The 27,093-nt window shown below is 36.7% G+C and overlaps 2 protein-coding genes and 1 long non-coding RNA gene across 5 annotated transcripts; all 3 read left to right on the forward strand.

Moving 5' to 3' along the window:
• The first annotated feature begins 7,060 nt into the window (after window positions 1-7,060).
• On the forward strand, window positions 7,061-18,684 carry LOC140803045 (GTPase ERA-like, chloroplastic). 2 transcript variants are annotated; one of them, XM_073158731.1, is made up of 9 exons: window positions 7,061-7,581; window positions 8,343-8,483; window positions 8,554-8,667; window positions 9,062-9,187; window positions 9,360-9,458; window positions 9,553-9,654; window positions 18,097-18,177; window positions 18,329-18,412; window positions 18,457-18,684. In XM_073158731.1, exons 1-9 carry the CDS (start codon window positions 7,111-7,113, stop codon window positions 18,457-18,459), a joined length of 1,221 nt encoding a protein of 406 aa, XP_073014832.1. In that variant the 5' UTR covers window positions 7,061-7,110; the 3' UTR covers window positions 18,460-18,684. The 2 variants fall into 2 exon arrangements, with proteins under 2 accessions (XP_073014832.1, XP_073014831.1); XM_073158730.1 differs by having other exon boundaries at window positions 18,329-18,684.
• Window positions 12,737-17,897, forward strand: LOC140803046 (uncharacterized). 2 transcript variants are annotated; one of them, XR_012111749.1, is made up of 3 exons: window positions 12,737-15,306; window positions 15,450-15,770; window positions 16,115-17,897. It is a non-coding gene; the product is annotated as an uncharacterized lncRNA (long non-coding RNA). The 2 variants fall into 2 exon arrangements; XR_012111750.1 differs by having other exon boundaries at window positions 15,708-15,770.
• A 4,760-nt stretch (window positions 18,685-23,444) lies between the features above and the next one.
• On the forward strand, window positions 23,445-25,582 carry LOC140803047 (mannan endo-1,4-beta-mannosidase 7). The gene is made up of 5 exons (XM_073158732.1): window positions 23,445-23,883; window positions 23,960-24,154; window positions 24,241-24,363; window positions 24,665-24,867; window positions 24,974-25,582. Exons 1-5 carry the CDS (start codon window positions 23,554-23,556, stop codon window positions 25,347-25,349), a joined length of 1,227 nt encoding a protein of 408 aa, XP_073014833.1. The 5' UTR covers window positions 23,445-23,553; the 3' UTR covers window positions 25,350-25,582.
• Window positions 25,583-27,093: the final 1,511 nt, after the last annotated feature.

Consider the following 27,093-nt stretch of genomic DNA (forward strand, 5'->3'; position numbering starts at 1 on the left):
GCTAGGGAAGAGTCCATGCGAGATAGGACTCTTCCCATGCAAACCGAGGGCAGCAGTTGTGCATGAGGGATGTCACAGTTTGTCTAGGAGGTCTAGGCTAGGTCTGAGGGTGGTCCAGTGAGGGTCATGAGGGTTCGGGCTTGGGTGGTGGCTCGGGTGAAGGGTCTTTGGCGAGTTAGAAGTCCTAGGGTGCATTATCGGCCGCTTCTCGTGCTGGACTTGTGGCGTGGGCTAGTGGCTGGTTAACGCTTTACAAATTAATAAATAGAACTTCAACTGCTCATACGTCACCCCTTGTACCACATTGGATAGGATCCACTAAAAAACTTTGATTTATACAATACCTTGTACAAACCCACCTAGCTTAGGACTTTCCCCACTGCCTAACTGAACTCCTAGTCTAAACTGAAGACAACACCTTCCAGCCAACACTTGTTTAACGTCTATATGTGGAAGACTATATACACAAGTTTAACGTATTTGTGCAAGACTCACTCAGCTATTCAATAAGCTCTACTATCTGTATATGTGACTGATTGTGTATGAGTGTGTGAGAACTGGTCTATGAATACAACACGAAAGTGTTCTCACACACTGAGGGAATTCTGCTTCTAATCTAAGCTGATAACACGTGTTCCCTCAAATATGGGTTGATTGCTTCTTGTAAGCTGGTATACGTTGAGCGTGCCCTTCTCTCTTTATTTTCACACTTGTTTGTTGATGGTCTTGATCTTGTATTTATAGAGGCAATGTGACTGTACACAAGACTCATCAAATATGTTCGTTGCAATTTGAATTCGTTCCTCGAATTTTTTCTTGTACTTTCCGATAGACATTCTGGAACGTTTTGTCTTTAAGCTCTGTTACAACGTCCATTATTGTCCTTTGACTGGACAATTGTTTTCCTTAGTGCGCACAGCTGAATAAGCTTGTCTTGTTCTGCAAATTGGTCGGCTCCTAAATGATGCTCTGAACTGGTTAGTTGAACTGGTCTTGTACCGGTGTGGTGAAATCAGTTGGCTCGTCAGCTGAACTGGTTAGCTGGGCTCTTCATCAGTTGAGCTCTTCATAAGCTGGCCATGCTTCTGAAGGTCTTCTGCTGAACTACCAATCAACTGAACAATCAGTGGAACTGGTCTTTGATATTTCAGTTGGACTGGTTCAGTTCAGACAATTAGTTGGTACTTTCAGTTTGTGTCTCGATAGCTTCAATCTTGGCTCGGTAACTGATCAGTTCAAAGCTTGATCAGTTTCAGCTTTCTGCACACTTAGGTAAATTCATTAGAAACAAAATAACAATTTTTGGTAATATCAAAATCAAGATTGCGAACATGAAATATTCCAACACTCATGTAAATACGCAAAATGGATTAGCTGAATCATTGATTAAATGTCTACCACTAATTGATAGACTAATGATTATGAAAACAAAACTCCCTATTTCTATATGTGGACATGCAATTTTACATGATGCTGCATTAATTCACAACAGACCAAGTTCATATCATAAATACTCCCCATTGCAACTTGCATTTGGTAAAAAACCAGACATTTCTCGTTTGAGAATTTTTTGATATATGGTATATGTGCCTATTACACCATCTCAACGAACAAAAATGGGACCTCCAAGAAAGATTGAAATTTATATCGGTCATTATAGCTCATCAATCATTCGATATCTTGAGCCTCAGACAGATGACATGTTTAAAACATGTTTCGGAGACTTCAATTGCTTATATGTCACCCCTTCTACCACCTCGGGTAGGATCCACTAAAAGACTTTGATTTATACAATACCTTATACAAACCCACTAAGCTTAGGACTTACCCTACTGCCTAACTGAACTCCTAGTCTAAACTGAAGGCAGCACCTTCCAGCCAACACTTGTTTAACGTCTATGTGTTGAAGACTACATACACAAGTTTAACGTCTTTGTGCAAGACTCACTCAGCTATTCAATAAGCTCTACTATATTATATGTGACTGATTGTGTGTGAGAACTGGTTTAGGAATACAACACGAAAGTATTCTCACACACTGAGGGAATTGTGCTTCTAATCTAAGTTGATAAAACGTTGAAGTGTTCCCTCAAATATGAGCCGATTGCTTCTTGTAAGCTGATATACGTTGCGCGTGCCCTCTCTCTTTATTTTCACACTTGTTTGTTGATGGTCTTGATCTTGTATTTATAGAGGCAATGTGACTGTACACCAAGACTCATCAAATATGTTCGTTGTAATTTGAATTCGTTCCTCGAATTTTGTCTTTTACTTTCCGACAGCCATTCTGGAACGTTTTATCTTTAAGCTATGCCGCAACGTCCATTATTGTCCTTTGACTGGACAATTGCTTTCCTTAGTGCGCAGATAAGCTTGTCTTGTTCTGCAAATTGGTCGGCTCCTAACTGATGCTCTGAAGTGGTCAGTTGAACTGGTCTTGCATCGGTGTGGGGAAATCAGTTGGCTCGTCAGCTGAACCGATTTCACTGCTTCAGTTGAACTGGTCAGCTAGGCGATTCATCAGTTGAGCTCTTCATCGGCTGGTCAGGCTTCTGAAGGTCTTCTGCTGAACTACCTATCAACTGAACAATCTATTGAACTGGTATTTGATATTTCAGTTGGAATGGTTCAATTTAGACAATTAGTTGGTACTTTCAGTTTCGTCTCGATAGCTTCAATCTTGGCTCGGTAACTTATCAGTTCGAAGTCTGATCCGTTTCAGCTTTGTGCTCACTTAGTTAAATTCATTAGAAACAAATAACAAGTTTTGTTAACATCAAAGAACATGAAATATTCCAACACTCATGTAAATACACAAAATGGATTAGCTGAATCATTGATTAAACGTCAACAACTGATTGATAGACCAATGATTATGAAAACAAAATTCCCTATTTATATATGTGGACATGCAATTTTACATGATGCTGCATTAATTCGCATCAGACCAAATGCATTTCGTAAATACTCCTCATTGCAACTTGCATTTGGTAAAGAACCAAACATTTCTCATTTGAGAATTTTTTTGATATATGGTATATGTGCCTATTACATCATCTCAACGAACAAAAATGGGACCTTCAAGAAAGATTGGAATTTATATCGGTCATTATAGTCCATCAATCATTCGATATCCTGAGCCTCGGAAAAACGACATATTTAAAACATATTTTCCTGATTGTTATTTTAATGAGAAAATCTTCCCAATGTTAGAGGGAGAAAAGAAACATATCGAAAATGAAATTACATGGTATGCATCATCATTGTTACATCTGGATCCAAGAACTAAACAATGTGGAAAATATGTACAACAAATTGTGCACTTGTAAAGAATAACAAATTAAATACTAGATGTGTTTGCAGACACAAAAAAATGTAATTAAATCATATATACATACTGTAAATGTCATTGCACTACAAAAAAACGGAAGAATTAGCGACGATTTTTTTAAAACCGTCGCTCAAATAGCGACGGTTTCTCTTTTCCGTCGCTATATAGCGACGGGGTTTCATGAACCGTCGCCTTTTAAATTATAGCGACGGTTTTATAAACCCCGTCGCTATAATAGCCACGGTTGTATAAAATCGTCGCTATAATAGCCACGGTTTTATAAAACCCGTCGCTATATTAGCGAAGGTTTATAAAAAACGGTCGCTATTATTGCGACTGTTCCACACACTCGTCGCCATTTTGTGCAAAGGGTAAAACACATGCGACGGTCTTGTATACTACCGTCGCTATTATAGCGACAAATTTTCATAAACCGTCGCTTAATTTAACAGACGACGGTTTTATTAAAATTCGTCGCTATATAGCGACCGTGTAAAACACCGTCGCTTAACTTAATAGCGACGGTTTTAATATAATAGTCGCCGATCTAGATCAGCCACAGTTATGCAGAATCCGTCGCTGATCTAGATCGGCGACGGTTTGTCAAAAACCGTCGCTATAATAACGACGGTTTTAATATAATAATCGCTATATAGCGACGGTTTTTCCAAAAACCGTCGCTATAATTCTATATATACGAAGGTTCGCGAAAATTTTCTTAACGAGTTTTCACTATATCCGGTAGCGAAACTTTATCTATTTTTTCAAAGTTTCGTTTTTTGTTTTGTACTAACAATTTTTCGTATTTATTTTGTAGATTTCCTCGTCGGTGCGATCTTCCGTTACGTAAAGCTGCATGTCTTCGCTCAAATTAGGTATTAAAGCTTTTTTTTCACAAAAGATTTTTTAGTAGTTTTTTTACAGAAATTCTTCATCGGTGCCATATTTCGTTCGTAAATTTTTTAGTAGTTTTTTTATACGAATTTTATCGATAAACACCGTCGCTACTTAAGCGACGGTTTTTTTAAAAAACCGCCGATTAATTTAGCGACGGATTATAAAGAACCGTCGCTTAATTTAGCGACGGGTTATTAAAAACCAACGCTTAAAATAGCGACGGTGTTTATATAAACACGGTCGCTATTTTAGCGACGGTTATAAAATCCGTCGCAAATATAGCGACGGTGTTCTTCATCAAAACCGTCGCTATATAACGACGGGAATTTTCAACCGTTACTTTTCGAAGGCGACGCAGAATCAGGTTACGGATAGCCTGACCGTCGTTACAACCGTCGCCTTACCTTTTTGCGACGGTTTTAGCGACGGTTTTGACCGTCGATAAATCTATTTTTTTTTGGTAGTGTTGCTCGAATTGAAATTTCAAATAAACAAATTGAAGACACTCATGTTGTCATAAAACGATTGAAGCGTGGAAGACCAATTGGTTCCAAAGATAAAAATCCTCGAGAAATAAAATGCATAGTGAAACATGATGATCACAAAATAGATGATGATATTCTGGAAGAAACACATGATGATGAAAATGTTCTGTTAGAATCACAAACTGACGAGAATCGTTAAATCTCTACCAATTATATTAATACTGAAAAAATATGGAACCGAAAATATAAAAGAAATTGATGAGATATTTTCTTATAATGTGGCATTTTACATCATAAATGACAATGGAGATCATGAACCAAAATCTTTTTGTGAATTTAAAAATGGACAGTACTAGATAAAATAAAAAGACGCCATCCAGGTTGAATTAGATTATCTAAATAAACGTAACGTTTTTGGATCTATAGCCCTTATACCTGAAGGTGTAAAATCTGTTAAGTACAAATGAGTTTTTATTCGAAAATGAAATGAGAAAAATGAAATAGTAAGATATAAAGCTCAACTTGTTGCACAAGATTTTTATCAAAAGCCTGGAATTGATTATGAAAAAACATATTCTCCCGTTATGGATGCAATTACGTTTCACTATTTGATTTGTTTGATGGTATCTGAAAATTTAGAAATTCATATATATATATATATATATATATATATATATATATATATACATATATATGAAAACCCGAAGGATTTAAGATATTTGAAGCAGAAAGTTCAAACCCAAAGAATATTATTATGTGAAACTGGAAAGATCATTATATGGGTTAAATCAATCCAGCCGAATGTGGCATAATCGGCTAAGTGAACACTAATGAAAAAGCGATATGTAAACAACTCAATATGTCATTGAGTTTTAATAAAGAAAACAACATTCAGATGCGTAATTATTATTGTATATGTCGATGATTTAAACACTATTGGAACAAATAAGGAAATTCAAGAAGTTGTATTGTACTTAAAGGAAGAATTTGAAATGAAGGACCTTGGAAAAACAAAGTATTGTCTAGGTTTGCAAATTGAACAAAAAAAATGTGAAATATTTGTTAACATGTCAAATTATACAGAAAAAGGTCCATTAATGTTTTAATATGGATAAATCAAATCCTTTAAGCACTCAAATGGTTGTTAGATCATTAAACTTAGAAAAAGATCCATTCCGTCAATGTGAAGATGATGAAGTTATTCTCGGTCTATAAGTACCATATCTAAGTGCTATTGGTGCCCTTATATATCTTGCAAATTGCACAAGACCTGATATATCTTTTGCTGTAAATTTATTGGCAATGTTTAACTCATATGCAACAAAGAGACACTGGAACAGAATTGAACATAAATTTCGTTATCTACAAGGAACGACAGAATTGGGACTTTTATATTAAAAAGATATCAATCAAAGTATAGTTGGTTATGCTGATGCTGAGTACTTATCTGATTCACACAAGTCGCGTTCTCAAACTGAATATGCATTTACTTGTGGAGACACTTCAATTTCTTGGCATTCACATACATAAACACTCATAACAGCTTCATCAAATCACTCCGAGATTATTGCACTACATGAAGCAAGCCGTGAATGTGTGTGGCTAAAATCAATTAGCCAACATATCCAAATTTCATGCGGATTATCATTCGACAAGAAGTCCGTGACACTATATGAAGATAATGTTGCATGTGTTACTCAAATGAAATAAAGATACATAAAAAGCGACAGAACCAAACATATTCTCATTAAGTTCGTCGCATTCACCCAAGAGCTTGAGAAAAATAAAGATATTGATATTCGTTACATTCAATCAATTGAAAACTCATCAAATCTATTCATAAAGGCACTTCCTATGACAATATTCAAAAAACATATATATAACATTGAGATGCGCAATCTACGAAATTTGCGAAGAATCGTTCGTGTTAACATGAGGGGAAGTTTACTTGATTGCATTTTTTTTTCCTTACTATGATTTTTATCCCAATGAGTTCTTTCTAGTAAGGTTTTTAACGAGTCAGTATAAAAACACGTAATAAAGACAATCATTGTATCATGATCATAATCAGAAGAGGGAGTAAACAAAAGTTGGAAATATTGAAAATTAGTGTGTGATGATATATGTAATGATGTAATTATTTTTGGATTATTTTCAAAGAAATTCGATAAATGTGTATCTCAATTTGTTAATAAGATACACAATTGAGTGAAGAAAATTTTATAATATGTGTAGCTTAATATATTATGTGAGTTTGAGATTGTATTATTTACCGTAAATTTTTATTTTTAACATATTTATTAATAATAATAATTGGCATGAATTTGTTGAGATGACAGAGAGCTGACGTCGTCGAATAAACAAAATCCAAGAGGGCGGGCGGATAACGTAGGAAGGATGAATGAATTGGTAGTGAGATACAACATTCCCTTCCCTCCCTCTGTATCTACATATCCCCGAAGCACCCGCACAAGTACTACTCGTCGCCAATTTCGGCCAGTGGTTTCTCATGTATCCACCGACAGAAGGAATTCCAGGAGGAACACATTACCCACGCATTCTACTGCTGAAGAGGAAGATGATTACATGACCGGTGATGATGCTGAAAATTCATCGTCGATGCTGCTTTCGTTGAACGTCAAGCCCGACAGAAACACGTCGTTGCTCTTGCTGGACGATTACGAGATGGAAGAAATGGAATTTCATCCCAACCACCGGAGCGGCTACGTGGCCGTTGTGGGAAAGCCCAATGTTGGCAAGAGTACCTTGTCCAATCAAATGGTTGGCCAGAAACTCTCCATTGTCACTGATAAGCCACAGACTACTAGACACCGTATCCTCGGGATTTGCTCGGCTCCAGATTTTCAGGTCTGTGTTTTCCATCATATCTTGATCCCGTGTTGGTTCCTTGGTGCTTTTGATGTTGCTCGAGTCAATTGTAGGTTGAAATTTATGTTTTGTGCTAGTGCTTGATGATCATACGGTTGCTACCAGGCCTCGTACTGTCAGTTTTCCTTCTTTCCGGTGGCTTTTCATTAGTTTTAAAAGTAAATGATTCTACATTCATTGAAGTTACAAAAGAACTAATTCATCAGTGTGAGACCCATGCTCCTACACGATAATAAATAATGGCAAATGAAACAAGGTTGTTGAACTCACCAAAACCGAATGACCTCCTATGCAATTATGATACCCCGTTGTTGCAAAACGCTAGTTTCTGCAAGAAGATAATTTGCATATGCCAGAGGCAATCATAGTAAGATCTATGAAGGGTATGATGCTCATCATATTAGTGCTTATTCTAATATGGCCTTCTTGAATAGTTTACATATAAATTCACGTCTCTGCTTGAGTAAAATAGAAATTGGGCACCTAAGGTCGAAAATATATCGTCGCTTTTTAAATTGTCTGTTCTTTTGCCTTTTTTCTTTTAAACTTCACTTGAACAACTGTCTGAGGAACAGGCCGGACTCATCTGCCTATGTTACAGTTTTCGTGAATCATGAATGGACCTCCATCCACTATGATGTAATCCAAGTGTTCCATTTTTAAAGTGAAGAGAAAAGAAATATACTTGTGTGCAATTGACATAGTTTTTTCAAAAGCTATTCTTATTGAATTGGCTGTAGATGATACTTTATGATACACCGGGTGTCATAGAGAAGAAAATGCACAAGTTAGATTCTATGATGATGAAGAACGTCCGAAGTGCTGCCTTCAATGCGGACTGTGTAATTGTTGTTGTTGATGTTTGTAAGGAACCTCAAAAGGTATTACGTTTCACTTTTAAAACAAAATTCAACTTTGGATTCTAAACTAATGGTGTACAGCTGCTATTAGATTGATGACGTGTTGGAAGAGGGGGTTGGAGACCGCAAAGATAAGTTACCTACCTTGCTGGTTTTGAACAAGAAAGATCTAATTAAACCTGGAGAGATAGCCAAGAGAATTGAGGTATAATTGCTGATAAGCTATTATTTATGAATCTTACACAGCAATACCTTGTTTGGTATATGCACTGAACCTAATGATTTGGCTAGGTGTCTCTTTTCCTGCTTCCGTTTCTTTGTTTGTTTAAGATCTTAATAGTCACTTACATGCGCTCTATTTCATTAGATGATAAGTGACGGTTGCCTATCTGTCCCAAACAAGACAAATAAATTAATCACATTCTGGAAGCATGGAACTGACTAGTGATTTTGGATAGCCTGTGTGGTAATCCTTTGGCTAGTTTAACCTTCCAAACTAAATCTTGTACCTGAAATTCTGCACCCATGCTTCTGCTAACTATTTTTGCTCCAATATCGCTGCGCGGATTCATTATAGATAGGCACCATATTTTTTGCAGTGGTATGAAAAGTTTACTGAAGTAGATGAGGTCATACCAGTGAGCGCCAAGTATGGCCATGGGGTGGATGATGTTAAGGAGTGGATTCTATCAAAACTTCCAATCGGACCAGCTTATTATCCTAAGGTGTGTCAATTTTTGCTAGTATTATATTCAGTTTACAATTTTAATGAAATTCATGATAAGTTTCAAATGTGGGATTGCTGTAGAAAAATGTTTGCTAGTTAGTTCATTTTGTGTTCCTCCTTACAGAGGTAAATCTTTGCATCTGAAATCAAATAACGCCATTCCTCTTTAGGATATTGCTAGTGAGCACCCCGAGAGATTTTTTGTGGCTGAAATTCTTAGAGAAAAAATCTTTATGCAGTACAGAAATGAAGTGCCTTATGCATGTCAGGTACACCAATTTTGTAATTTGAGATATGATCAGATACAACTTCTTTATTGTTTTAGATTTATTTTTTCAAGGAAAAAACTCATTAATCCTGCAGGTTAATGTAGTTAGTTATAAAAGCAGACCAAATGCGAAAGACTTCATTCAAGCTGAGATTATCGTGGAAAAGAACTCCCAGAGAATCATCCTTATTGGAAAGGTAAATTTTTTCTATCATACAATGTTCACGCCTTTCAGCTGTTGAGAATCTATATTCTTCTACTTTGCCAATTTGTTTAAGATAGATGTGCCCTGATGTAGTCCTGGATGTGTTTTATCTACACCGATTGGATAGTCTAATGTTCAGGATTGGTCTATGTAGCACGGATACCCTAAAATTTTTTTTTTGAAGTATCGGATACAGATACGATACGGATACGGATACGACACACGGATACGCGTGTCGGATACCTCAAAATCCGTATCGTTGACTTTGTTTAGGGTTGACCAGCGGATACGTTTTGGACACGGCGAGGACACACCATGTATACGGCGTGGATACGTTTTTCGGATACGTTTGGGCAAAATTGCAAATATTTAAAAATTTTAGGGGTTAATTAAAAAAAAACTATAGTTTCTAGGGACTAAAAGAAAAATAATTTAAAATAAATTGGGCTGGGCTTTTAAATCCCTAAATACATTTGTTCATCTCTTTCATTCCATTTCTGCTCAAGCGTCTCTCAATTCAACCGATATGGATATTTGATTTCTTTTTACTTGCTTAAGATGGATTTTGCATTTAATATTTTGTACTTAAGATATTATGATTAATGAAATATTACATCTATCTCTATAATTTTTATTTTTCAATACTAAATTTATATAAATATAAATATATATAATATTTATATATTTTTTAATGATTGTCGTATCCTAGCCGTATCGTATCTTATATTTTCAAAATTTGACGTGTCGCCGTATCCGTATCGTATTCGATACGATATTCGTACCCGTATCCATGCAACATAGGGATTGGTGCCATAGTTGTCAAAGGCGCGCCTGAGGCGCGCCTCAGGCGCTAGGCAGAGCTTCAGCGCCTTATGGACAACCAGGCGACGGTGCATGGCTGGGCGAGCGCCTTTAGCGCCTTGAAGCCGCATTTCTCCGGGCGATGGGCGTTCCAGGCGTTCCGCCTCTTTGCAGAACATGTGTGCATCGCATATCCTTTATTTTTTAATGACCCAAAGCCCAACTAAATAAGCCCATAACTAATTTAGCCCATAAGTAATTTATTTTTAAAAAAAGCCTAGTTTTGCTTTGCATGTCGATACGTATTCTCATTTCTCCCCTGCCGATTGAAGTTTCTGCCGTGCCGTTCTGCACACACCATTCTCCCCTGCCATTTCTGCGCACACCATTCTCCCCTGCCGATCGAATATTGAAGCTCCTGGACCTGTTCTTCTCTGCCGCAGCCGCAGGCTTCTGTTTTCAGGCCTCTCTTTCAACTTTTCTTCTCTGCCGGGCAGATTCTTCTCTTTCAGGCTTCTGTTTAGCATTAATTTTAAAAAAATAGCCTAGTATGGCCTAGTAGAACATAAATATATAATACATTCTCTCTATATTATCGCCTCGTGGCTAGGCGATCGCCTTTTGTCGCCTAGGCGTTCGGGCGCTAGGCAGTGGCTCGTCGCCTTGACGTCGCCTAGCGCCTTGACAACTATGATTGGTGCACTATGCTGGAAGGAATGCTGAGTTTAACCCGATGGAATTAGTTGGATAAAAAATTTAGAACTTTGTTTTTTTATTTCCTAAAATGCCACAATGGAGCCAAAAATTTCCATCTAGAGAGAGAAACAAAATCTCAAGAATTTTAGAAGGGTGGAAAATCATTTTTATTATTTATAATTCATAAAAATTATATAATTGTATGAGAAAATTTAAAATGTTGGCTACAACAGTCGCCAGCCCTCCTTTGGCTATGCCTCTGTAAGACCTAGTTGACGGTAAACTTTTGACCAAATAATTGTTATTTGAAACATGAAGTTTATCTTAAATTCTTAGCTTAGTTTGTTCTAGATACTTTTCATTTAAGTCGTCCATGGCTATTAATAGGGTCGTGATACAAGTGGTATGATATCAGTGGTATACTTGTTTGACAAACAATTAAGGTTTTCTTTTTTAAATCCCTCGATGCTTGAGTTCAAAATATTGTGGGTCCACTGCTTCATCCACTTTTCATGTAACCCAAAAAAACAGCGAGAGACTGCCATTGTTTTCTAAGCAAAAGTTTGAAGAAGAAATACATTTATTGGAATATGGCATTTGTGGCTAGTATCATGCATCTGGAAAAAAAATGAAGCATTTTGCAACCTGTTTGCATCGGTGAACTTAAAAAGGAAGCTGTCTGATTCTTATGTGATTTCAAAGATGAAATATCTCTTATATAAAGGAAGCAATTAATGCTGAAGTTTACCAGTGTGAAGTTTCGCTTTGATCCAATGATATTCTTATTGCTAACTGTCTTTTAGTTGTGGAACTAATTAATAATTTACATGATATGGTTTTAAGCAAATAATTTCTAAAACCAAATTGCATGTCTTTTTCGTTGCCTGAGTTAAAGCGATGTTCTTTGCATGTAGAGTCTTAATTCAAAAGCTATATCCACTCGATACCAAGTAAGTTCTCTGTAATATTTGTCCCTTGGTTAATTTGGGAATGTGTTTAGACAGGGCAGAGTTATTTGTTGTGTGCTGTGTAAGTATAAGTTTTTACTCTTAATGAGACAATTTGTTACGTGTCACTGGAAGGGCCTTTAGTTTCAGGCTACACACGCGCTTGTTTTGCTTGCGTGAGAATCTCGAACAGAAGAACTGAAAATTATCAATGAAGTGGTTGAATCATCGCTCTGAATTAGCACTGATCCCTCAATGGGTTCGGTGTGAGTGTGCTATCAGGTTCTGTTGCTATCACGATAATGATTTATTGACTTGAAAAGAAATAAGTTCTCTACAAGATAATATTTTTGGCATGATAAAATTTTGCAAGTATTTTCCTGCTTGTTTGAAGTACTGCAGACAAGCTAAACTACTTGTTGAATGTGGAACTACAAATCCTATCTGAATAACAATAATTAGGATAGATTATCATTTGTATTGTAAAGTATATTTAATCTTCTATAGATAGGACTTCTAGTTGGAGTAAACTAGGTAGATAGATCTTTATAAATTGATATATTGTATCATACTTATCACTTTAATTTTCTGAATAACATTCTGCAACCTCCAAACCCTATGTGCCTTCCTACTTTTGCTACATGGTATCAGAGCACGTGAGCGGTTCATGACAAAATACGGCTACATGGCCTCCTCTTCTTGTTTCTTTTCATCCCCTCCACCACCTCCTACAATCACACAAGGACTTTTCGATAATACATCCATTCCAATCACAAATCCTAAATTGAATGGCCAAAATTATCTTCAATGGTCCCAATTCGTGACGATGTTTATCTGTGGGAGCAATGACAATTTTTTATGAGGCGCAAGCCGCTGTCTAGCAAGGATGACTCCAGATTTAAGCTGTGGAAGGCCGAAAACATTATGGTAATGTCCTGGTTAATTAACTCCATGATACCCGATATTGGAGAGAATTTTCCGTTGTATCCCATGGCAAAAGACATCCGGGAAGCTGCTAGCGATACTTACTCTTCCAAGAATAACACTGCGTGATAGAAAGCATCCTTCATGAATTCGAACTGGGAGATGCCCTTGTCACCCAATACTTCACCATGCTTACTCGTTACTGGCAGCAACAAGACCTATTTGAGGTGTACGATTGGAAGTGTGTCAGAAGATGATCGCTATAGGGCTATTGTGGAGACGAAATACGTATTTAAATTTTTTATAAGCCTCAATTCACTACTAGATAATGTCCGCGGCCGGATCCTTGCAATCAAGCCACTGCCCAATTTGTGTGGCACCTTTTCTGCATATGCCATGAAGAAAGCAGGAGGAAATTGATGTTGGGTCCTTCACCTATTGCCCAAACTCTGTCGGATTGGCCCTCGCCATTCATCGCCCAACACCTTCTGCGCAATTACCACCTGATATGCCCTCCCAACCTGCCGTTTTGAAACTGAAATCTCCAGCCTCCAGCAACAGCATGCATAATGGCCGACCGTGGTGTGAAATACATAAGAGACTTGTTCGAAGATTCACGGCAAGCCTCCTAATTGGAAACCTGCATGCGAGAGACGAGCCAATTCTGCTACAACGGAGAGTTCCACTCCCGAACAACCACCTTTTAGCCGGGAACAACAAGAGATGCTCCATAAATTATTCAGTTAAGCACATCCAAATAACAATTCCTCGTTTATTGGCGCTGGGAGTGTGGCGCACAAAGGTATTGCTCCTAATGCTTTCTTAGCACAACACATGTTATCAGATAGTTGGATCATTGATTCAGGTGCATCAGCGCATATGATTGGGAATCTGGAGCTCTTTCGGTCCTACAGCCGGTACACGATCTCAGCCTCGGTTAAAATTGCGAATGGGTCATGGTCTACAGCGCTGGGTTCTGGGACAGTCCATGTCTCTCGAACATTTTCTCGCGATTCAGTTTTGTTTGTCCCAGATTTGGATCGTACTCTGTATCTCAGTTGCTTAAATCAAGATCTCAAGTGCACCACTAAATTATTGCATGATTCTTGTCTTGCCTCGAACAATCTTTCTTTGGTTTCTAATTCTTTAGTTAATAAGGATAATGAAATTTTGTTATGACACAATAGGTTAGGTCATGCCAATTTTATTTACCTTTAGAAATTATTTCCTTCATTATTTAGTAACAAAACCTCCAGGTTTATTTCTTGTGATGTGTGTCAATTGTCTAATCATACACGTGCTACTTTCTCACCACAACCATATAAGCCATCACGACCATTTTCATTCATACAGTCATATTTGGGGTCTGTCTAATATATAAAATGTTGCGGGTCACTGTTGGTTTTTGCATTTTATTGATGATTTGGGTATTTTATATGAAAGAAAAATCTGAGACATCTGCACTTTTCAAACAATTTCATGTCATGATCCAAATACAATTCTCCAATCGCATCAAAATTTTGAAAACTGATAGGGCCCAAGACTACTTCAATTATGTTCTAGGAACTTACCTTCACAGTCAGGTATAAGTTCACCAAAGCTCTCGTGTCAATACCCCCAACAGAATGGTGTCTCTGAGCAAGAGAATCGACACTTACTTGATGTATCCGGATCCTTACTCTTCACACACAATGTCCCCACGCATTTTTGGGGCGATGCTGTCCTCACTGCCAATCAAACAAATGTTCTCGTGTCCTCAAATACAGAACTCCCATCCAAACTCTCCAGGTCTCCTTCCCTACAACACTCCTCATTCAGAATATCTCTCTCCTAGTCTTTGGTTTCTCAACCTTTGAACATATTCATGATCAGGAAAACTTGACCCTCGATCTATCAAGTGCATTTTTCTTGGGTACACCGCCAACCAAAAGGGGTACAAGTACTACTCACCTCTCACCAAGAAATTATACCACTCCATGGTTGCGTTTTCTTAGCATGACCCTTTTTATTCCAAATCTTCGATTCAGGGAGAGATCGAACTGAGTGAATCTCACAACCGGGAACCTGATACACATACTCTACCACAAGTAGAGCCGTGTAGGCATATCCAATCACAATTAGAGCTGTGTGGGCAAGCAAAATCACAATTGGAGTCCGGTAAGCCATTACTGGTTTATTCTCGCAGGAAACCACCGCATGCAGAATTCCAACAGCGCCATGAACAGATTCAGCACGTCCCGACTCTCCTCTGGAACAGCCAACTGAAAATACACAAGGTACTGATGAGTTCCCTGTGATTGAATGTGATATTACAGATAATAGGCCTATTGCATTAAGGGAAGATGTCTGTTTATGTACATGACATCCTATATACTACTTTGTTTCTCTTGAACACTTATCACCTGCATATTGAGCATAGTTGTTAAAAGCGAGCTCCTAGGCGCACCCATTGTACCCAGGCGCATCCCTTGAAAAAAAACGCGCTTCTATGGTTAGGCGCAAGGCCAGGATGAGGCGCAAAAGCGAGCGCTTCATGAAGTGGTATGCAAATCTTGTACATAAATAAAAATTAACTCAAGCCCAAATACCAAAATGATAAAAAAATCCCTGAATTCATGTAAGTTGTAATAGTGTGCAACAACTTTTCATCTCCCTCAAGTTCTATCTACGATTCTAGGTGCAGCGCCCAAAACTCCGAAACTTCAGTTTTGGTTTATCAATTTCTAGCGATCCAAATCAGGTAATAAGCAGCCCTTATTTTCTTTTTCTTTTTGCAATTGCTTTTACAACTTCTTGCTTCCACATTCTTTCAATTCCAAAGTTTATTTTCTCATTATGATTTTAAGCTACATTATCTATTAATGAATTTTATTTATATTATTTTCTATATTTGTTTAATATATTTAATCTATGTAATATTATAGTATGATATATATATGTTGAATTTTAAAATTTATCCCAAATGTGTTTTACTTCGAGAAAGCGTGTTCGTCACTTGCCTCAGAGGCTTAAACTCTAGGATACCCTAGCGCTTTTGTGCGCCTTGCGGCCTAAATAACTATGATATCGAGCTTTTGTATCCAGATTAGACCAGGTCCAGATTCCATCAATCATAGATATTGTTCTCCAAGACCCACAATGGAAGACGACTGCTTTTGATGAAATACAGGCCTTGAGAAAAACAATACTGGGACTATCACTGATCTCCCTCATGAGAAACGAACAGTTTTATGTTAGTGGATCTTCTCAGTGAAACTCAAAACTGATGGTAGTACAGAAAGATTCAAAGCATGATTGGTAACAAAAGGATACATGCAATTTATGGCATCGATTGCCAATAAACTTTTACTCCAGTGGCCAGACTCAATACTGTCCGAGTTCTCTTATCATTAGAAGCAAACTTGGACCAGCCCTTGTGTAGCAGGTTGGTGAATAATACTTTCCTTAGTGGTGATCTAGTGGAAAAATGTCTATATAGATATTCCACCAGGGTTCGTGACATAATCCACAACTAATTAAGTGTGGAAACTGAAAAAATCCTTGCATGACTTGAAACAATCACGTCGGGCATGGTTTATACGGTTCTCGAAGGTTCTAAAAATGAGTGGGTACACTCGGGAGCAATCGGATCATACCTTGTTTACCAAGCACTTAGAAGAAGGAAAAATCACAGCCCTCATAGTCTATGTTGATGACATCGCGCTTACAGGGAGGCATATTGAGGAGATGGAGCATATGAAGGCCTTATTCTCGAAGGGATTTGAAATGAAAGACCTTGGGAACCTCAAATATTTTCTTGGAATGGAAATGACCAGATCTTCCTTGGGATCTCAATTTCTCAAAGAAAGAAGTTCGTGATAGATCTCTTAAGAAACTAGAATGTTGGGAATCAAAACAATGGACACACCACTGGATGCAAATGTCAAGCTTGAAGCAAAAACGATAGTCTACTTGTTGACAAAAGGAGATATCAAAGACTAGTTGGAAAATTGATTTATGTCTCACGTACACACCTTGATATTGGCTTTACGGTGAGTGTTCTTAGTCAATTCATGAATTTTCTTACAAAAGATCACATTGATGAGGTGTATCGAGTACTGAGATATCTCAAAAGTAACCACCCTGGAAGGGGACTATTCTTCAAGAAGTCATCAATTCGAAATGCTGAAGCTTATAGTGATGCTGCTTGGGCTGGGTCGCATACTGACGGGCGTTCCACATCGGGCTATTGTACATACTTATGAGAGAATCTGGTTACATGGAGAAGTAAGAAGCAGTATGCAGTGGCGAGAAGTAGTGCAGAGGCAGAATATCGAGCCTTAGCTCATGGTATATGTGAAGGAATGTGGTTGAAGAGACTACTCAATGAGCTGAAGTTAGACAACCTTTGCGAGTAGTGTGTGATAATCAAGCAGCTATAAGTATAGCCAAAAACCCAGTCCACCAGTATTGATCAAAGCACATTGAGGTGTATCGACATTTTATAAGTGAGAAGATCGAGAGTAAAGTCATTGATCTCTGTTATATCCTCACTCAGTTGCAAACAGCGGACATCGTAATGAAAGCGCTTCACCGACCTCATTTTGAAGACTTGAGTTCCAAGCTGGGCATGATCAACATATGTAACCTATCTCGAGGAGGAGTGTCGAATGTTGAACAACAAATCTTATCCGAATGATCAGTAATTAGGATATAATATTATTTGTATTTTAAAGTATATTTAATCTTCTAGATATAGGACTCCTTGTTGGAGTAAACTAGGTATGTAGATCTTTATAAATTAATATCTCGTATTAGACTTCTTAATTTTAATTTTCTGAATTACACTCTGCAACCTCCAAACCCTACGTGCGTTCCTACTTTTGCTACACTACTATATTTTCATAATCTCATTTTTACCATTCTTTTCAAAATTTATGATATTTTCCGATAGAGCACATTTTGTAATTCTATGAAGTTCACTTTATTCAAATTTCATGAAAGCCTCTAAATAAAGAAAAAGGCTTCGGATGATATTCCTGTGAGATGCGTAGCATGTAACATCGATCTTTTCTTGATGCTATCAGGAAGGAAAGGCCTTAAAACTACTGGCAACGGCTGCTCGGCTTGATATAGAAGATTTTTTGCAAAAGAAAGTTTTCCTTGAGGTATAATTTATTAGTCTTGTTAATGTTACTCTGCATGAGAAATAAGTATTGTGAAAATTTCAACCGCTAGTTGAGACTCTGTAGCCTTTTCTTTTCTACTTTTCGTAGTGTTTGTTGCAATAATGATTACTGGGAAAATAAAAAATTTCAGGTTGAAGTCAAGGTAAAAGAGAACTGGAGGCAAAATGAAGGGCTACTTAAACACTATGGCTATGGGGGGCAAATTCAAGCTTTGTGATGTAGAACTCCATGCTTCCTGTCGTAAAATCCCCATATGGCTGATGATTTTTTGGGCAGCGGCAGATCAAGGTACCAGTCAAGACACCTGTGTTCATATTTTATAGCAGGATGATGTCTGTATCATTATTGTCCATTTCCTGTAACGACATATATTTTCTAGATGAGTTTTTTTTACTTACCAGACATTTATGCACATGATATATCTTGTGAACACCCAGATTTTCGAAGCAAATCACTCAAGAAATAAATTCAGGATTTTTAGCTCAACTTTATAAAATTAAAAGCTCAACAATTGGACTTAAAATTTTCAGCTCAAGATGTGCAAAATCCAGTATAACGGAGCTCGAGACGTCGCAAAACCGCAAGGACCAAAGTGTAGCCACTCGGTGACGCAAACCCCTAGCTCATGGATCTTAATATCTAGTTCAAAGAACCTCATCCATGTTGTCCTAAATGACAATATATTGCAGTCAATTGATGAGCTAGGAGTCAAACATCTTTATTGTGTAAAAGATGACCTTTTAGTAAACCAAAATGACATGTGAAGTGGTTAAGCAAATTGACCATCATGGAGGTTGATTGGGCTCCAAGATTTCGGCCATATGTCCCTCACTGTGTCATTTTTCAACCTATAAAGATCACTCATAGTCTAGACAATTCATAGTCCAAAAAGCCTTCACAAACTAACCAAAATTCGGCCTTTTCGTGCGAGAAAGTTGTTGTTGTGCCCTTAAATTTGGGCAGCAAGTAGATATCACCTTAAAGTGTTAATCTGTCCAAATAATCAATTATAGTCAAGCCAAGAAGTTCCCTCAGGAGTTGAGCAACAATAAAATCGAAATGGAGTCTCATTTGAATCGTCATAGTTCGGCCTCCTCAAGCAAGTAGCTGTCGAGATCGTGTGCTTCTAGTCAAGTTTCTACATTGTCTAGCCAACATTTTAAGGCATTATTTTGCTTGTGTATCACGCCCAAGTCTTGCTCGTAATGCTGTCCAATTCACGTTCAAGCTCTGCCCATGTTCGGCCAAGGTTACGTTTAAGTATCGATCAAGTTCGAAATCGCACCTTTGAATTACCGTAAGTGGGGATATATATATTTTAAAGACTTCTGTATGTGTTAAAATTGATTGTATACTGTATGTTTTGTTTTGAATCGTTTGCTTCGCATTTGCATCTTTTGCTAAGTTTTGTTTCGATCCGATTCATTCCGTCCATTTCATTTGATCCGTCTGTTTCATACCATTGGGATAAGTTTGTTTGATATGCTTCGAATGATGGCGCACCGGGAAAGCTTGTGGGGAAAATGCCCCAGAGGATTTATGTCTATGGGAAAAAGCCTAAGAGGGAGTCCGGATGTGGGAAAATGCTCCAGAGAGAGTCCATTTACTGGAGAAAGCCATAGAGGGAGACCGATATCATTGATAACTCATTGTCATTATTATAAGATATGTTTTCAATATGTGATTCTGATTTGATAAGACTTTGTTTTGTTAAGATTTTGTTTTGTTTAACATGATCTGATCGATATAAGTTCCGAACTCTGTTTGTTCCATTTTCTACTTATGCTATAAATGACCATTTTAAATATATGTATATATTTAACTTGTTATTCTGGTATTCAATAGGCTCTCATTTGCTAAGTGTTTACCAAAACGCTCACCCCTTTACGTCACTCTCCAGCTAATAATGAAAATCAAGAGGAAGAGACGTGGGGTTGGTAAATAACAGAATTATGACGACCAAACCCCTGATTTCATGATTATAGTTTATTCGCTTCCGTATTTCGCACTTTTCTTTGTAAGAACAGCAACAACATTATTCACATTTCAAATATATAAAGACAATATTCTTTTATGAATTAGATTGATTATTGCCTATTTGCTACGAGACTTATTGTTTTCAATGAAATGTTTAAACAATGCCGGATGTCATTTACGCCTCGGTCTCGGGCCGTGACATATCTGATTTACTTTTATAATATGCGAAGATTCAACAGCTGGGGTTTGATTACCAAATAAACCATAGAAGCAGAAGCAATTCAATTAATCAAAACTCTGTCGAATGGACCAATCTATAACATAAACGAACATGGGGTGTGTGTACAATGAATGATATATCATATATATCGATCCAATTAATTAGTACATATCTTTTGGCATTGGATTGGGATCGTATTGATTGTGTTGTTGGGGGACACACCATGCATGCTGCACGTCTTGAATTAATCAATTACTACCAGATTTTGGCCTCGTCATTCACAAATATTATTAAATATTTAAAATTTTATAGTTTAATTAGTTATAGAACATTTATAATATTTTATTTTACATTTATTGGTTTTTGGCCCCCTCCAACCCTTTCTACTTGGTGAAGGATAGTTTCTAAAAGACAAAATAGGCCGATTGATTAATATTTAAGGAAAATGTTATACGTAAAATGAGAATTACAAATTGTGTTAAAAAATTTATTTCAAATAACAAAATTATCATTGCATTTTATTTGAAAAACTCTTTCGAAAAAAACCTTTAAGATAGTTTAATTTTTATCCCTTTGTTAGAGGTGTTCCGGGTGCGCAAACTGAACTTTTTTATAGTCGTTTCAAATGCATTTTGTAACCTAATGTGTAACTCTCATTGTACATGTAGGATGATTCAATATTATATGATGGGACAATTCAAATAGTGACCGTTGCAAAAACTTTCATTTCCATAATAATAGTTGATATTTATTTCTATTTTTTGTTATTTACACTCCACCTCATGTGTAATTATGTGTCAATATTATTCAAATATGAAGTGAAAATAACAAAAAAATGGAGTGTAAATAACAACTATTTTGCAAAATTTTGTATTTTCATGACAATATTTCTAATTTTATACTTAAATCTATTTTTGGTCTTGTATATTTGTGTGGTTTGAAGATAATATTTACTAGTGTACCGAGAACATGAATTGCATGTGTTTATAATATAAATATTATTTGGAAATAAAATTTATTTTTGTAAATTTGAATTTATTTATAGCATTTCCTTACATGTTAGGATAATAAGATAATTGTTAGAATAATGAGCTAGTGGCAAAAGAATATGAGATGTTTTTAATTAAATAATTTACTTTTTTGCATATTAATTCTTAAATAAGAAAAACAGCAAGGAAAAATTTGGACATTGATTAATATTATCAAATGTAATTATGCAAAGGGTTTTACATATTATAAAAAAGGGTGAACCCCACCCCCAAGGGCCTTACACAGAGCCGTCCCAAGCCCCGGCGTGAAGGGAGATAAATCAGGGTTATGCACCGACAGCAGGTACCCAGAGAAAAGGTTGGCAGGAGAAATTCTCCATAAAAAGGAGCCGATACTCGATCTCTCACCAACATGAATTAAAATATCCTTCGTTCCAGGCCCTTACCACACGGCCTATGTGCCTGAGGGCGGGTTTTACATATTATAGCATAGATAATCCATAGCAAAAGAAGATGACATCCATCAATTTCAGCCGGGTTTAATGCAAAAAGCAGATGTATTAATTCCTTTCCGCTTTTCTTTTTAGATTAATTCAATATTATTAAAGACGGTAACCTGAGAAAGTTATGAAAATTAATTCGAGTGCTACCCATGTTTAATATGGGACAGTCTTTTTTGACTTAAAAGTGCCGTTAAATTGTATATTTATTTCAACCACTCGGGACCCTTTGTATAACTTTACCACTTTTACTTATATCCCATTAAATTTATATATATAACTTGAAAATTTAAAAATAAAAAATTTACTGAGATATAAGTGAATATATATATATATATATATATATATATATATATATATATATGTATATATATATATGTTTGCACAAATTTTATGGAAAGCGGAATATCAGGTGCTAAGAGCAGCAATTTATGTAATTAAAAATTCAAAATGACGTAGGAACCAAATTTGATAGTAAATTATAATCTTCTAAGAAAATACTAAGCTAAAAACGAAGAAAAATAGTCTGAAAATTGAAGACATAAACTCCCAACATAATTTTTTGTATCTACAATAATTTGTAGGAATTTAGAAAGCATAAAAATATATTAAAGTTTATGAAATGCTGAAAACTGAAATGAATATTAAAATAAAATATCTAGAATTTAAAATAAAAAGGTGAATTTGCTTGAACTAATGTTATGAAATTTTTGCAAAGAGTTTGCAAGAGTTGTGATGTTGAGTTATGTTGCCCAATATTCTTCTCAGCTTGAACGATTTCTCCACATCACCCATCTCCATGATCTGTTTCACGAGTTCTTCCACTTTTGCCACCAAACACGACTTTATCATACGATCTCCTTACAAGCACGCTACTTACAGCCAAGCCAATTCAGATTTAGAGAAACAATTGATGGGCTTTTATCTTTCAATCTATCTTATGGATTTGAGCCACTTTGATTGGGTTTTAGGTCTCTTGTGAGACGGTTTTACGAATTTTTATCTGTGAGACGGGTCGACCCTACTAATATTCAAAATAAAAAGTAATACTCTTAGCATAAAAAGTAATTCTTTTTCATGGATGACCCAAATAAGATATTCGTCTCACAAAATACGACAAGTGAGACCGTCTCACACAAATTTTTGATATATATATAAAAAAAATTTAAAACGTTGGTGGATGCTCCCAAATCTCTCTTGTTCGTTCTTAGAGGGTGATGTGTCATATTTTTATTTTATAGGGCACATGATCTATCATAGCCTCACACATGGCACAACAAGATCCATATTTAGATGTTGGATTTTTGGGTATGTGAATAGACACATAATTCAATCATGAAATGTATGCAGAAACCATTCCTATCTCTGTAGTCTTATGATAATTCGGCAATAAATAAGGTTGGCCCAAATTTAAAGCTACAAACGGTTCACACTTATACGATTACAATTGGTTCATCAATCACCCATCGCCTCCTTGATTTGTGGCGAGGTTGATATTTACCAAATTCTTTTTATTATTATATTTTCAAAAAGAAATTATTTTTATTATCATCTTTTTTGTTTTTGACCCTGAATCTTAACTAAGAAAACACAAATCTCAGTTTTTTTAAGCTCAAGCAGCAGCATAGTGTTCCTCAAAACTTTATACAAAGAGTGCTCAATACCCAATATGAAGCAACATTTGGCAGCAATGCTAAATACTATCTTCTTCTTGTTCTTTTTCCTCCAACAAAAATGGATTGTTGTTAATGGAGACATGTTCATCAGAAGCAAAGGGATTCAGTTCATGCTGAATGGGAGCCCTTTTTATGCCAATGGCTTCAATGCTTACTGGCTCATGTATATGGCTTCTGACCCTTCTCAGCGGCCAAAAGTATCCGCCACATTCCGCCAGGCCAGAAGCCATGGCCTCACTGTCGCAAGAACTTGGGCTTTCAGTGATGGTGGCTACCGGCCTTTACAGTATGCTCCTGGATCTTATAATGAGCAAATGTTTCAGGTCTCACGTTTTAAATATATATACATATATATACATATATTGTTTCAAGATTCTAATACATTATGTGTGTGTAAAGGGGTTGGATTTTGTTATAGCTGAGGCTAGAAGATACGGAATTAAGCTGATATTAAGCTTGGCTAATAACTATGAAAGTTTTGGAGGAAAGAAACAGTATGTGAATTGGGCTAGAAATAAAGGGCAGTATCTCAATTCTGATGATGATTTCTTCACAAACTTTCTTGTCAAGGGGTTCTACAAGAATCATATCAGGGTAATCTTCACGCATTTGTTCTACGTTGGAGTGAGAATCTTTTGACTTCTGAATTTTTTGTATTTTGGGTATGATTTTTTTCACAGACCGTTCTTAATCGATACAACCATATTACCGGAGTCGTTTACAAAAATGATCCAACAATTATGGCTTGGGAACTAATGAATGAGCCCAGATGCACTTCAGATCCATCAGGCAGAACCATTCAGGTTTCATGAAAAAAATTTCATTCTTTTTTCTGTTTAAAAGACTGGATATTATTTACTACATGTTTTATAGACAGACCCAATTCATTTGTTTTCTTCTCCACTTCTGTCAGAGTTAACACATAATCTTTAGGCCTAGAACATGCAAATAAACTGCAAAAAGGGTCGGTCGGCCCCAACCATTTGAATTACATGATGGTTGGGAATAAATGAATGACGAGAACTGGTATTTCTTAGCCCACCTAATTTCTTGGTGAGCTGTGGTCCTAATTATGCATGTGTTGGTGTCTTTTTCCTTTAACAGACCTGGATAACGGAAATGGCCTTCTATGTGAAGTCCATTGATAGAATTCATTTACTTGAAGCTGGTATAGAAGGATTCTATGGACAATCAACTCCCCAGAGGACCCATCTCAATCCTCATTTTAACTCAGGAACCGACTTCATTTCGAACAATCGGATACCTGCCATAGATTTTGCTACCGTTCACTCCTATCCTGATCAATGGTAAGTGCATGCTTACCTTGTAGATATTACGATCCTACATCGGTTCAATGATATAAGATGTGCCAAGAGCTTGTAATTCTTAACATATTTTTTGTTAAATGATTAGGCTATACAGCTCAAACGATCAAAGCCAACTGTATTTCTTGAGCAATTGGCTGGATGCACATATTCAAGATGCTGAGAATGTTCTTCACAAGCCACTACTCATCGCCGAGTTTGGAAAATCTTGGAAAGATCCCGGTTTCAGCCCATACCAGAGAGACATGGTGTTCAACACTGTGTATTCCAAGATTTATGCCTCCGCCAAGCGCGGTGGAGCTGCGTCTGGAGGCCTCTTCTGGCAGCTTTTAGCCCAAGGAATGGACTCTTTTCGAGACGGGTACGACATCATCCTGGAGGAGAACTCGTCTACAGCAAATTTGATTGCTGAACAAGCTCGCAGACTGTATGAAATCAGAAAAATAGTTTCCAGGGCTCGATGATTTTGTGGAAACCCATTGGAAATTGACGCTATATCTAAATACAATATATATATATATATACCAACGAGTACGAGTGTTGTGTTTTACTCTTAGAGATGGATCGAAAATGGTCATCCAGGGGGAGTCTATAGATTTGATGGCTGTCTCAATATGCGAATTCGATCGGTCGACGGTTGATGAAAACTTGCATGAATGTGGATAATAGCGAAAAATATAACTATATCATATTTATATTTTGAGCGGCGAAAAATATTAATTAGCTTTGTTTGTTGTGTAGAGTGACGTCAAATTTCTTTACAATTGAACGCCCCTTTTGGTTCGAGGGATTAGGAGTGATAGACTAATTTATCCGGTCCAATCAAGTGTTTGGTTCAATTTTAAATAAACCTACCCTATCCCTCCTAGGTATTATTAGGTTATATTAGGTAGGTTAAAATAATACCTCCTCACCCCCTAGGATTATTTATCCCACTCTTAATACCTCCTATTTTTCCGATTTTACCCTTCTCCTAAATTCAAACTCACCACCATTTCCCGCCACCGACCGCCGCCGGCCAACCACAGACGGACCGCCGACCGCGGCGAGCACCGGCCGACCAGCGACGAACTGCCGACCACCGGTCGAACACCGGCCGACAGCGGTTAGCGACGGTTTGTCAAAAACCGTCGCTATTAGCGACGGTTTGTGTAGAAAGGTTGTCATAACACCGTGGCTATTAGCGACGGTTTGTTTATAAAACGTCGCAAGTAGCGACGGTGTGTTTAAAAAACGTCGCTAAATGTCTAATTTTTAGTAATTAAAATAATTCAAAACAAGATCGGCGACAGTTTCTCAAAACCGTCGCTATTAGCGACGGATTGTTTTCTCAATACCGTCGCTATTAGCGACGGTTTTTGAGAATCTGTCGGTAAGTTTCCGGCCGTCTCACCTGCTAACCTTTTCCGAGCGACCATTTCCGCCGGCCGTCGGCCGCCACTGTCGCCGTCGCGAAGGGGAAGGACAATTTCGTCTTTTCATCAAAAAATTCAAAATTATCCTACACTTAAAAATCTTACCAAACATAATATTATTTTACATCATATATTACAATTCTATCATAATTATTTTCTTTTTCATTTACATACTAATCATTAGTTTATCCTATCCTTCCAACCAAACGCAGCCTTCATACTACTTGTTAATCAATTTTTATTTGTGTTGGTTAATTAGTAATTTCTATATATCTATCTTTTTTTCGTTTTTTCTTCAATTTATCTGGAATTTATCTAAAAATTCAAATTATCTCAATAATGTATGAATATCATAGCCTAATAAAATAATAAATATTTTTTAAGTAAAAATTATCAAGCACGAAAAAAATTAATATGACACATATCTGTGTTACGAAACACTAGTATACCTGTATATATATTTAATAAAAATAATCAAAATTCATTCGACAAAATTTCACGATAAATAAGTTTATTCAAAAAATTATATAAATAATCAAGTCACAGATCATATTTTGTAATACAGATCTCTTATTTGGATCATTAATGAAAAAATATTACTTTTATGTTAAGATTATTATTTTTTATTGTGAATATAGGTAGGATTGATCAATATCACAGATAAAGATTCGTGAGACCGTCTCACAAGATATTTACTCAATAATCGATTTCGTGAGCACAACAGCAGAAACTTGGTTTATCGATCTTCTGCTATCAAAATGATGACACCTTGTTATTTTACAATTATGCCCTC

This window comes from Primulina eburnea, chromosome 10 (assembly GCF_022965805.1).
Source record: "Primulina eburnea isolate SZY01 chromosome 10, ASM2296580v1, whole genome shotgun sequence".
In the NCBI taxonomy this organism is placed as follows: Eukaryota; Viridiplantae; Streptophyta; class Magnoliopsida; order Lamiales; family Gesneriaceae; genus Primulina; species Primulina eburnea.